Source organism: Tenrec ecaudatus, chromosome 10 (genome assembly GCF_050624435.1).
Source record: "Tenrec ecaudatus isolate mTenEca1 chromosome 10, mTenEca1.hap1, whole genome shotgun sequence".
NCBI lineage: Eukaryota > Metazoa > Chordata > Mammalia > Afrosoricida > Tenrecidae > Tenrec > Tenrec ecaudatus.
This window is the reverse complement of record NC_134539.1, coordinates 61,092,231-61,105,827: the sequence shown is the minus strand read 5'-3', so window position 1 is coordinate 61,105,827 and position 13,597 is coordinate 61,092,231. Positions and strand designations below refer to the sequence as shown.

The window sequence follows — 13,597 nt, the reverse complement described above, 5'->3', positions numbered from 1 at the left end:
TGCTCTCCCTCCCTTGTTTGCTAAACTTCCCTACAACCACACCTTATTGTTACATTTACCTGTTCACTTTAGTTTGTCCTAATGTTTTGCATGGGCAATGACTTGGAGCATTCTTTTTAGAAAGTCACGAGAAATTAGCAGAGAAGGGAATGCTGGGGTAACTTCAGGTTAACTAGAACATTCTTATCAGTTTTATCCAGATTTATGGATGACTTTCATAATAACCACCTTTGAAGAGCCCAGGTTCTAGACATGCCTCTTCTTTAACACAATCTTGTTTTGACTTTTTGGCCATTCCATATCCACGCTAGTTTTTGTTAACAGTGGCAGATAATTAGTCTGCATGTAAGAGATTGAGAGAAACTAACCAACATTTCTTACAATATGGTGTGATATTCTGGTCACTTATCTAACCTCTAATCAAATAAACAAGGTTTGTCATAATGGACTCACCCCCACCCCCCCCCTTGAGTGCTTTCTTTCAGAATGTTCAGTGTACCCTCATGCTCTGATGCCAGATTACTGAGACATAAACGTTTTTCATTTTTTTCATAGATTTGCATAGATTGTCTCCCTCCAGTGCTATGTTTTATCTGTTTCACTGTTCAGTATAGGAAGAAGTGAAATGGGTCATATTGTTCCTAATTAAGGGCTACGAGGTGCCTTTTTAATCAGAAAAGCTCTGCTTCTCCATAAAATTGGAAATGAAAATAATAATTTATCATCTTTCCAAGGGGTCGGGTGGGGGGGTGATCCCAAAGGCTCAATAGAAAGTGTCTAGAAAAGAATGATGACAACATATATACAAATATGCCTGATATAATTGATGTATGGATTATAATGAGCATTGTAAGAGCCCTCAATAAAATCCAAGAAAAGAAAAAAACAAACAAAAAGAAACCTATATTTACATTCACAAAGGAATGTGAAACTCATGATCTGCTGCCAGAAGTAGCATTTTTCTAGCAGCAATTTTGTTATTACATTTTCAAGTTAATGAAAATATGCAAAACTTTATTAATTATAGAAAGGAAACAGATAAGCTGTACTTATAAGTAGTACTGGAGTACTGTATGTTGTTTCAGTGTAAGAATCTTTAAAGTCAATACAGTGAGATGAATTATATCTCTTTTACTGTTTGCTACCTTATGAATATTGAAATATTTTGGATTTTTGGATTATCAGAACATGAAGACACATGACCATTCTGATGGTGCTGTAAAAAGGGAACCTGGTGAAAGTCTTCTGTTCACTCACTGCCTGTCCCTTTCATATCTTTTTAGTAGAATCTACTGTCTTCAAATGTTGACTGACTGTAGTAGATAGATAGATAGATAGATAGATTTAATTTTCTTTTCCAATAAGAGTTTGGGCTATGTTTTGACTTTGGGTTGAAATGATTCATCTGAATGTTTTTGCCATTGACCCTTTGAAAATATATATGTTAGAAAGAGAGTAAGATACTATTTGTAATGCTGACCTTAGAAACAGAAAAACTTTGGGTTGCCTTGTCTTTTCCTATCCAGACTCCTCCTTCTCTTTCTTTTCACAACCCTAATCCCACTACCCTCTTCTTGACATTCCTACTTGGTAAGGTGATAGACTCAAACTTAGCTTGCCTCATCTTAATTTTAAAATCGACGTCTTAAAAATGCAAAGTCCACACCTTTTTCTTAGGATCACATTACTTAGCAGTCAGTCAACCTTTGTCAAAGGGTCTAATCATTTTAGTAGTTTGTTTTATCTGGTATGTAAGCATTACACAAATACTTGTATTGATCACAGCTAAGCAGTTTGCCATGAAAACATTAAAGTGAGTCAGTTCTTTAAAATTTAGTAAGTATAAGACCTAGATTACCTTTGATGAGAATACCATATCATATTTGCTTTATGTTTATAAACAAATACTCCTGAACTATTCTTTTCGAGGCTTTCCAATCTGTGAGAAAAAGAGCATTTGAAATGATATCCTGTGTTATAATCTTGTCAGCAGGGGCTAATGGGAAACAATGCAAGTGTCTGCTGTAGAGTTCCCCTGATCACCTGGTCAGAAAATAAGCGTGTAGCACTTCAGCCTTAAGAGTTGGAACTACTGAAAACAATCGTGGCTCTTACTCTAATAGATTTGTTTGCTATTGGACCTTAAGTTAATGGCCTTTTATCAATTATCATCAAATTAAATCCGCTATAATAGAGTCCTGTAATAGCTCAGAAAATCAGAATATATTAGTGATGTCTCCCATTTAAAAAAATATTTGCATTTGTATCAATTGGTCCATACAAGCATATTACTCAGTTGTGATATACTGCCACAACTATGCTAGGAAGAGGTTTAGTGGACTTTCTAGCTTTTAAGAGCATTCTTAAAAGATAAACACTTAATTGGATTAGACAAAGAGTTATTCCTCAAAAAACATGTATGTTTGTATGCATTTCAATAATGACCCAAGTCTTCACAACATTTAAAACTTGTTTCTTAGTATCTTAGAGAAAAATCAATTTACCTTTCTTAAATGTGGTTGTAGAATCATGCAACCTCTTTTCTAAATATGCTATTGATAACATTTGGGTTTTTAATTAATTGCACCCGGCCATCTGATCTAACTTTAAAATGTTAAAATAAATAAAATTGCTATAATTAAACAGTAGTCTTTTATTGCCTTTCTAGAAGATGGATATAAGACTTGAATGTATTTTATCTTTGTAATTTTAATAATTCTGACTTAGAGAAAGAGATCATGAAAAAAATACAAAAGAAAGAAAAGAAAAGAAATAATGGTAACCCGGGAGGATTTATCTCCTTGGCTCTGGTCATCTTGATGGCCATCTGTTGGCTGTGTTTATTACATAAGAGAGTCCCAATTGATGTTTTTATTGTTTAGGAATTGATTAGTGATGAAACCCTTTTTATAAAAAAATGGTGTTACTGGATATCAATCTCAGATTTCTCATTCTCTTGTTCCACCAAAGGAAAAAGTGCTATGCCCCTATTTTGTGCCCTGTGATAATATATATGCTTAATAAGATCCCAACGTGTACATTGCAATGGTCATTTATTTACCGAATGAATATTTATTCAGTTAATCCTGTTTTGCCTTGTATGCAACTACTTATAATAGCTGTTCCACTTTAGAAAATCATAGTGTGTGTGTGTGTGTGTGTGTGTGTGTAATGTTAAAAAAAGAAAGCAACAAAGCCAAAAATAGGAGATGCTCTGGGAGTCTTAATAGTTCATTCAGTTGTTGCTATTCTTTTTATTTTTATTCTTTAGTAATTTGACAGGAACCCATGGTCAAATTGTATCTGTCTGTCTCTATCCCATTTTATCATTAGAAAATGTTGCGATGAAAGATCCTCCGGACTTATTGGACAGGCAGAGATGCCTGAACGCCTTGGCGTCTCTTCGACATGCCAAATGGTTTCAGGTCGGCTTTTTTTTTTGTTCTGATTATTGTAGCCTTGCGAAGGTTTCATTTGGATCACCTGTCACTTAGTAACTGTTACTGTGTAATGTGTATAATGGGATATTTTCTCTTGTACAGATAGGGTAGTTGTAAGAGTAAATGAGTTAAATGTAGGTATAGTGCCTTGTATAGGTTTTACCATCATTAATGACATTTTATAATCGTAATTCTTTTTGGCTTAATACTTTGGATTTCAAAAGATGGCTTATAAATCACAAACATGAATGAGATGGTTACTTGAAGTAAGGTTACTATGACTACAAAAGTAATTTTAATATTATGCTTCTGTTAATTTTAACTCTGGCTTTCTAAACCAAAAATTTACTACTTTTGATAATCTGATGTTTTGGTTTGCTTGACCACTGACTGCTTAATTAGTATTCCCTTGATCCATGAACTGTGTACTTAAAATGAAGGCTGTTTTTCAACTGGGATATTGGAATCATTTTGTTTGTTTTAGGCAAGGGCAAATGGATTAAAATCATGTGTAATTGTCCTCCGCATTCTGCGTGATTTGTGCAACAGAGTTCCTACATGGGCACCGTTAAAAGGATGGGTACGTATGTAAATAGGGTTAAACAAATTTTGAAGCTATAATCCCATAGGAATTACATATTTTTATAAAATAATTATATTCTGAATTAGGTAAGGTATATATTAAATACTTTTGCTCTGAGGGAAAAAATTAGCACCTTTTGATATGAATTCTTTTGTTTTCTCTTCTGTCCCATCATATTCATGCTATAGAGCCTTTTTATGACAAAAGGTTTTAAACCTTTTAGAAGTGATTATCTTCCTACACTTTTTCTCTGTATTCCTGGTTGAGCACCATTCTCTGCTGTCCATGGAAGCCAGCTTGACTGGCGCATTGTTCTTTTTGTGCCTACTGTAGTTTAAGAGAAAATGACCCCATATGTCAGTATATGGCACCTATGCCTACTGTCTCTTTCTCTTTGAGTGTGAGTACCTAAAAATAAGTCCGTGTTAGTTATTAGAACCAGGCAAGCAGTATACTTAACCTGATTTTGGATATAGTAGTATATATTGCAAGCTTTCACTTGGAAATTGTTATTCCTGACTTAAGACCACCACTAAGAACATTGTAAGGCAATTTAAATAAACAAGTAAAGGTCATTTATGAATTAATAAGCAATTATTTCTTTGAATATTGTATGAGTTTTTAATTTATTTAAATATAGAGTTTTGGTTTTGTATTTATTATAGTTTGGGCTGTATGAAATAAAATTTTATTCTTATTGTGAGATATTTGTTGTTTGACAGCTTCCTAAGTTGAGTGGGAGGTAAATGGTCTGGATTTGTACACTGACTAGTTATATTAGCTATTACTAACTTTTGTAATTTGTTGAATCGTTGTTAAATCAGTATAGATGCGATAGTTTCTTTAGTGGTCATCTGGGGGGAGGGATAAATGAAAATAAAGTTTCTGTAGCAAAAATGTCTTCTGAATATATTATCTCAGCAATGGTCAGTCTAAAACTCATACCTGCCTGGGTAAATAGTTAATAATCACTTATGGGGGGAAAGTTAAATGGGTCCGATGTGTTCAATTCAATTTAACTTTTCGGCCTCACTTGTAGATAGTAATGTCAGCTCACCTGTAACTGGAATCCTTTTAACACTTTGTGCATGTACTAATCTGTAATTTAATGTCTTCTAGCCACTAGAGCTTATATGTGAAAAGTCTATAGGTACTTGTAATAGACCCTTGGGCGCTGGGGAGGCCTTGAGACGAGTAATGGAGTGTTTGGCATCTGGAATACTACTTCCTGGTAAGGGTTTCACACTCTGGAGGCAGAAGAGTCAGAAAAGTCTCGTTTTAGTTTATTTGCCTAAATGTATGCTAAATTTGTCCACTGTATAGGAAAAGGATGCATAAAAGTGATTTCATATGGAGTTTTTTTTCCCCACTTAAAATGTTTGAGTATTAGAAAAGTGCTATAAAGTTTATTTCAGTAATTGTTATGTGTTTTATATGTACTAACATAAAAGGTACTAATAAGAGATTGTGTCTGCTATGAGTTTGCTTTACCTAGAAAGTGGATTTTGAAAATGCAGATGTTTGGTTAAAATATATGAGGTTCATTCTATTTGCAGTCTGGCATTAAATTTGAAAATATTAAATTGGCTCCTTATTTCTTCTATGTAATTCCTTTTAAGATTTTGGGTAGTTTATCATGCTGTTCCTAAATTCTCAGAGAAAGACTTATTTGGGGCTGGTGACTTCGAGTGAAAATAAAGACATTTAAGTGCTTACTTAAGTAGTTATAAAAATTAGTTTCTATTATTTTTCTTTTCTTTTTCCTCTTGTGTTAATTTACTGGATTGTCAGCTCAGTTTTAAGTACTATTTGTGTTTTACCTGTACCAAAGGGGGTCCTGGTCTACATGATCCTTGTGAGCGTGACCCAACAGATGCTCTCAGTTACATGACTGTTCAGCAAAAGGAAGATATTACCCACAGTGCACAGGTATGAGACTGGGCATGCCATTCTGGCTATTTTGAAATTTTAGACCTTATTTTCTCACATTATTCTATTTAAATACTTTTTCTTGCCTGTTGTTTGCCATCGTAGTATCACTATTGATTGAATGAATTTTCTTTTTTTAGCTACATGTCCTATGGGCTTTAGAAATGGTAAATACAATGTCAGTAAATACGATGTTTTATTTTTTAGCATGCCCTCAGACTATCAGCCTTTGGCCAGATTTATAAAGTGCTGGAGATGGATCCTCTTCCATCCAGTAAGCCTTTTCAGAAATATTCCTGGTCAGTTAATGATAAAGAAGGTGAGTATGAATGATTTTTATTGGGATTGGGGGTTGGCAGTGGTGGTTAATAAATACCATATATGGTTGAGTATAAGCCGACCGGAATATCAGCTGAGGCACCTAATTTTACCACAAAGACTTATTAAAAATGTGCTGAAAAACTCGGCTTATACAGGAGTACATATGGTACATACCTTGTTAGGCTTAGATAATTTAATAATGGCTAAGCCTGGTGACAGTGTGAATTTAGCATTGGACTGGTAAACTTACCAGTCTTCTTAGGAGAGCTCCTGTGAAAAATTACAGCCTTGACAATTAAAAAAATGTTTAAGCAAATATTTTGAGGAGATATAATTCAACCCATAACTCTCGTGTACGAAATGAAGTACATAATACAAATTATTTTGATTCACTAAAGATGGCTGATCATGAGATCCAAGAGAACCCAAGAAATTGCCCTCAGTCAAATTATATTGGTCACATGACTCTCAAAAACAGAATAATCATTTTACACCAAATCATAAAAATCAGCAACTCAGCTGAACAATAGTGCCAATAACATATCCAAGCAGTATGATCAATAGAAACTGAACAATTAGTTAAACACTAGTTACAAACAATTGGTTAAACACCAGTTACAAACAAAATACGAAGGTTATATTCATTGGCAAAAGTGTTTCCAATAGCAGAACATAAGGACACACTATTTAAATGAAGTTAAAAAGTGATAGAAGCTATAATACAGTCATATATTATTAGGCCCTCTGGAGGTAATAAATAAACATTTTCAACAGATTTGAACAGTTTATAAGTTTTCTGAAGAATAAAATAATCCTAATGTCTTTTCTTTTTTTAAATCGTTTTATTAAGGGCTCATACAACTCTTAGGACAATCCATAAACACATCAATCATGTCAAGCACATTTGTACATTGATCACCCTCATCATTCTCAAACATTTTCTCTCCACTTAAGCCCTTGGCATCAGCTCATTTTCCCCTCCCTCCCCGCTCTTCCCTCCCTCATGAACCCCCTTGATAATATATAAATTATTATTTTGTCATATCTTGCACTGTCTGACATCTCTCTTCACCCACTTTTCTGTTGTCCCTTCCCCAGGGAGGAGGCTATATGTAAATCCTTGTAATCGTTTCCCCCCTTTCCACCTTCCCTCAACCCTCCTGATATCACCACTCACACCACTGGTCCTGAAGGGATCATCCGTCCTGGGTTCCCTGTGTTTCCATTTCCGATCTGTACCAGTGTACATCCTCTGGTCTAGCCAGATTTGTAAGATAGAATTGGTATCATGATAGTGTGTATGTGGGGTGGGGGGAGGAAGCATTTAGGAACTAGAGGAAAGTTGTATGTTTCATCATAGCTACACTGCACCATGACTGGCTTGTCTTCTCCCTGCGACCCTTGTGTAAGGGGATGTCCAGTTGCCTACAGGTGGGCTTTGGGTCTCCACTCCGCACTCCCTCTGATTCACAATGATATGATTTTTAAAATTCTGATTATACCTGATACCTGATCCCTTCAACATCTCATGATCGCACAGGCTAGTGTGCTTCTTCCACATGGGCTTTGTTGCTTCTGAGCTAGGTGGTCGCTTGTTTACCTTCAAGCCTTTAAGACCCCAGACGCTATCTCTTTTGATAGCCAGGCACCATCAGCTTTCTTCAACACATTTGCTTATGCACCCATTTGTTGTATCAGGGAGGTGAGCAAACAATGATAGAATTTATTTGTTCTTGAAGCCTGATAACTGATCCGTTTGGCACCCCGTGATCAGGCAGGCTGCTGTGCTTCTTCCATGTGGGCTTTGTTGCTTCTCAGCTAGATGGCCACTTGTTTACCTTTAAGCATTTAAGCCCTCAGATGCTGTATCTTTTGATAGCCAGGCATCATTAGTTTTCTTCATCACATTTGCTTATGCACCCACTTTGTCTTCAGCGATTGTGTCAGGACAGTGAGCATCATAGAATGCCAGTTTAATAGAAGAAAGTATTCTTGCATTGAGGGAGTACTTGAGTGGAGGCCCAATGTCCATCTGTTACCTTAATACTAAACCTATACATATATGCACATAGCTCTATTTGCGCATCCTCATATATAAATATATTTACATATGTACGTGCCTTTATGTAGATCTCTATAAATGCCCTTTGCCTCCTAGCTCTTTCCTTTATTTCTTTTTGCTTTCTTCTTGTCCCACTAGCCTGCTCAGTCCCCACCAGGGTTTCAGCAATTCCTCTTGGTTACATTACCATTTATCATGCCCTACCAATCCTCCTACACCCTCCTGACCACTGCTTTGGATCACTTGTTGTTCCCTTGTCCCTGGGTTTGTTAACACCACTTCCTTTCCCCCTCTTCCATGTCCCCCTGGAACTGTGATCCTGTTGTTTTCTCCTCCAGATTGTTCATCCAGCCTATCTTATTTAGCCAGACACATGGAGATAATAACAAGCACAAAAACAAGACAGCAAAACCAAGCAACAAAAGAAAACAAAGCAACAATAACCACAAGCCAATGATAAATAACAAAACACAACAACAAGAAAGAAAAGCTTGTTAGTTCAAGGACTGTTTGTTGGCCTTTAGGAAACTATTACAGTGGAATCTGTTGGCGTGCCAAACCCAGGCCCCAAAGTCTATTTTTGCTATTCCCTGGGGACTTGGTTGCTCTCTTCCCCTTGCTGTTCTGTTCCACGCCCTCTGTGTTTGGCCTCAGTGTGGTAAGATCAGATCGGGCAGGCTTCACACAGTTTGTCCAGCATTGTCTTTTGTAGGGCTATGGGTCAGTGAGGGATGTCGTGTCTCATACTGGGGCTGGCCTTATGGTCTTCTCTGTGGATTGGCTGCTCCTAGCAGGCAAAGCTTTGTGGGCCAGGATGTGCTCCACTGTCTCTTCCTCCCCCTTCATTTGCTCCCATGTGCTCTGATCAGACATGTCTCTCTCCCTGAGCTGCAGCTTCAGTTCTGTCCTTTGAAATAAATTCCCTACTCCATGCCGACATGTTGCATTCACATCTTGGAGCACTGGGTTGAAGTCTGGTCCCTCTTTCCCTGTGGAGATATAAACAATACCCTCCCCTTGGGTGGGTTAGCGCCTTTGCCCCTGCTACCCATTTTTTATCTCCACCCCCCCCCCCCTTTTAGTTGGCTACCATATGTATTCCTAGATTTGGTCTGGCCTCTGCCATACTACCTGGTCCTCATCTCAGGAATGTTTGTATACAGTAGCTTTTTCCCTATGTCCCTTTTGTCATTTTTTATTTTTAAATTAACTTAGCAGGCTCATGTTATACTTGTCCTTTTTTTCTTGGCTTACCTCGCTTAGCATGATTTCCTCCAGGTCTTCCCATGCAGCAATCTGCTTCATGAGTTCATCACTGCTTTTTAGGGATACATAATGCTCCATTGTATATATGTACCACGGTTTTTAAATCCATTCATCTGTTGATGGAAATTTGGGATGTTTCCAACTCCTTGTAATTGTGAACTGTCCTGCAATGAACATTGGGACCCAGATGTCCAGCGGGTTTGTTTGCTGGGTCATATGTTAGCTCAATTTCTATCTGTTTTAGATATCTCCAGATCAATTTCCATATTGGCTGTACATACCTACAGGTCCACTAGTAGTAGACAAGAGTTCCTGTCTCACCACAGCCCCTCCAACACTTGTTGCTTTCTGATATTTTCAGTTGGGTTATCTTTGATGGTGTTAGGTGGTATCTCATAGTGGTTTTATTTGCATTTGTCTTATGGCTAATTATTGGGAACATTTTCTCATATGTTTCTTGACCATTCAGATTTCTGCCTTCGTGAAACTTCTGTTCAGGTCCTTTGCCCACCTCCTAAGTGGGCAGTTAGGTTATTTTTTTCTTTTTGGAAGCTAGCAGAGTATTATGGATTTTAGTAATAGGATCTTTGTCTGATACGTCATTGCTAAAGATGTTTTCCCAGTCTGTGTGCTCTCTTACTATTCTCTTAGTGAATTCCTTTGGTGTACACAGGTGTTTTATTTTCAGGCTATCCCACTTGTCAATTTTTGGCTCATCAGTATGTGCTCTTCCCTATTTCTGATAGCCTATATATTCCCTGCACTAAGGTTCTCAGGTTTGTCCCAATTCCCTCATTGATAGCCCTAATAGTTTGGGGTTTTACCTCAAGGTCTGTGATCCACCTTGAGTTTATTCTTGTGAATGGAGTGTGATAGGGTCTTGCTTCATTTTTTCTGCAGGTAGATGCCCATTTTTTCCCCGCTCCACTTGTTGAAGAGGATATCTGCTTCCCATTTGATACATTTTTTTGGCCCTTTTCAAAGATCAGTTGTCTGTATGCTGATGATTTTATTTCTGGGTTTTCAGGTCTTTCCCGTTGGTCTGAGTATCTGTCATTATACTAATACCATGCAGTTTTTACCATTGTGGCTGTATAATATGTGCTAAAGTCAGGAAAATCAAGCTCTCCCACTCTGTTCTTTTTCTTGAGGAGTTCTCTGCTAATTTGTGTCTTCTTCCCTTTCCATATGAAGTTGGTAATCAGCTTTTCTAATTCTTTGAAGAAAGATGATGGTAATTGTATCAGGATTGCATTAAACTTATAGTACCTTGGGCAGAACTAACATCTTTGCTGTATATGCTATATTTGCTTCCAATCCATGAGCATGGGATAGTCTTCCATTTGTTGAGGTTACTCTTGGTTTCTTGTAAGAGTGCGCTGTAGTTTTCCCCATATAGTTCTTTTGTTCTTTTAGTCAGGCACATTCTTAGCTATTTCAGTTTGTGCTTGGCGATTGGGAAGGCTACTGCCTTCTTCTTATTATTTTTTGGTGGGTCCCACCTTTTTAATCCCCTCTTCTGTGGTCCTGTCCAATGTGGATAGCAGTCTAATAGACTTCTGTTTGTTCATCTTGTATCCTGCCACTCTGCCAAACTCCTCTATTGTTTCCAGTACTCCCCTTGTGCAGCTTTTGGGATTTTCCATATAAAAAATCATATCATCTGCAAATAATGATCGTTTCACCTCTTCCTTCCCTAGACGGATACTCTGATGTCTTTTCTTTGTCTTATGCTGTTAGCTAAAACCTCCAGAACAGTGTTAAATAAGAGTGGGGAAAAGGGACATCCTTGTCTGATTCCCATTTTCAGTGGGATAGTATTAGTCTTTTCTCCATTGACTACTATGTTAGCTGTGGGTTTTTCATGTATAGCTTGTATTGTCTTGAGGAATTTTCCTTCCATTCCTATCTTCTCAAGTGCCTTAAACAGGAATTGGTGTTGGATGTTGTCGATTGCTTTTCCTGCATCTATCGATATTATCATTTGGTTCTTACAGTTTTTCATGTCAATGTGGCGAATGATACTAGTGGTCTTTCATATGTTGAACCGTCCTGCATCCCTGGTATGAATCCCAGTTGGTCATGGTGAATTATTTGTTTTATATACTTATGTATTCTACTGGCCAATATTTTTGTTAAGGATTTTGCATTGATGTTCATTAAGAATATTTGTTTGTAGTTCTCTGTTCTTGTGGGATCCTTGCCCAGTTTTGGGATCAGAGTTATACTAACTTCATAGAAGGAGTTTGAGAGTTTGCCATCTTTTTGTATATTCTGGAAGAGATTGTGTAGGATTGGTGTTAGTTTTTCCCTAAATGCCTGGTGGATTCTCCTGTGAAACCATCTGGTCCAGAGGATTTTTTGTTGGTAATCCCTTGATAACCTAATCTGTTTCTTCTATTGCTGTGGGTCTGTTGAGATTCTTGACGTCCTTTGGGGATAGTCTAGGGAAGGATTGTTTTTCCATGAATTTGTTTGTCCACGTCTTCCAAGTTGTTGAATTCATTGGAGTACAATCCTTCGTAATATTGTGTAATTATACTTTTGATTTTATTAGGGTCTCTTGTAATGTCCCCTCTTTCATCCCTCATTCTTGCTACTGAAATTTGTTTCCCCTTTTCTTTGGTTAGATTTTCCAGCGGTCTGTCGATTCTGTTTATCCTTTCAAAGAACCAACTTTTAGCAGCATTACTTTTTTCCATAGTTTTCTTATTTTCCCTTTCCTGAATCTTAGCCCTGATTTTTATTATTTCTTTTCTTTTGCTGTTAGTGGGATTGTCCTGCTGAGGCTGCTCTAGTTGTAAATTTTGTGCCAGCATATCAATCATGAGTCTCTCTTCCTTTTTCAGGTGTGCATGTATTGGCATGAAACTTCCTCCTTTGTTGTGTCCCATAAGTTTTGTTACGTTGTGTTCTCATTCTCATTGGTTTCTAGTAGTTTCCTGATTTCATCTCTAATCTTTGCCAGTGTGCACTCCTTTTGCAATAGAGAGTTATTTGTCTTCCAATTGTTTGCTCTTGTTTACTTCATCTTTCTTTTGTTGATTTCCAGCCTGATGGCACAGTGTTCAGAAAGAGAGGTCTTTATATCAGTGTGCTTAAGTTTACGTAGATGCTTATGCCCCAGCATCTGGTTTAGCTTCGAATATGAGCCATGCAGGCTTGAAAATAATGTGAATTCTTTTGTATTTGGATGAAAAGCTCTGTAAATATCTATCAGGTCAAATTGTCTAATTTGTAGTGTTTAAATATCTAGCCTCCTTGTTGAGTTTCTTTTCCTGTGATCTCTCTTTCTCAGAACAGTGTATTGAAGTTACCCACTGTAATTGTTGAAGCTATGATTTCTTTTTTCAATTTTTGGGGTGTTTGGCTGACGTATTCAGGAGGTCTCTCATTCGGAGAATATATGTTTACAATGCTTAGTGGTTCTTTGTCTTTTGTTCCCTTGACCATTGTATAGTGTCCCTCCTTATCTCTTTTTATGGTTTTCACTGTGGGGGTCAATTTTATCCGAGATTAAGATAGCAACCCTTGCTTCTTTTGAATTGCTGTGCTTGGTATGCCTTTCTCCAGACTTTGATTCTCAGCCCATTTTTGTCTGTAGCCTTGAGATGTGTCTCCTATAGGCAACAGATTGATGGATTGTGTTTTCTAAGCCAGTCTGCTAGCCCCAGTCTTTTAATGCCTGATTTCAGGCCATTGATATTCAGGGTTATTGTCTCCATTTGTGGGCTCTGTCATATCATCTTATACCTTTTGTGTTGGGTGTTTTCCTACCTTCCTTTTTTATTAAGTGCTGTGCATTTGTGTGTGTCTATCATTCTTGACTTCTTTTCATCCTTTAGTCACTGCTATCTTGGGGTCTGTTTTCTCTTTGTTGCCCTCTGTGTGAGGTTGTTCTATGTGGTGGTATCTTATTTATGCTTGGTGAGTGTTGTTATTCTGCCCATACTGGGTTGGCAAGGATCTTTTGTATGGCTAGGTTTCTTCTAACAT

The 13,597-nt window shown here is 37.3% G+C and overlaps 1 protein-coding gene across 3 annotated transcripts in view; it reads left to right on the top strand.

The window, feature by feature from the left end:
- Positions 1–13,597, top strand: part of STRBP (spermatid perinuclear RNA binding protein) — a 160,257-nt gene that overhangs the window by 101,020 nt on the left and 45,640 nt on the right. For all 3 annotated transcript variants that reach the window (XM_075560466.1, XM_075560464.1, XM_075560465.1), the window contains exons 6-10: positions 3,334–3,425; positions 3,925–4,020; positions 5,143–5,254; positions 5,855–5,952; positions 6,160–6,271. In XM_075560466.1, the coding sequence (XP_075416581.1) occupies positions 3,334–3,425; positions 3,925–4,020; positions 5,143–5,254; positions 5,855–5,952; positions 6,160–6,271 (510 nt within the window). The remainder of the gene's footprint in view (positions 1–3,333; positions 3,426–3,924; positions 4,021–5,142; positions 5,255–5,854; positions 5,953–6,159; positions 6,272–13,597) is intronic.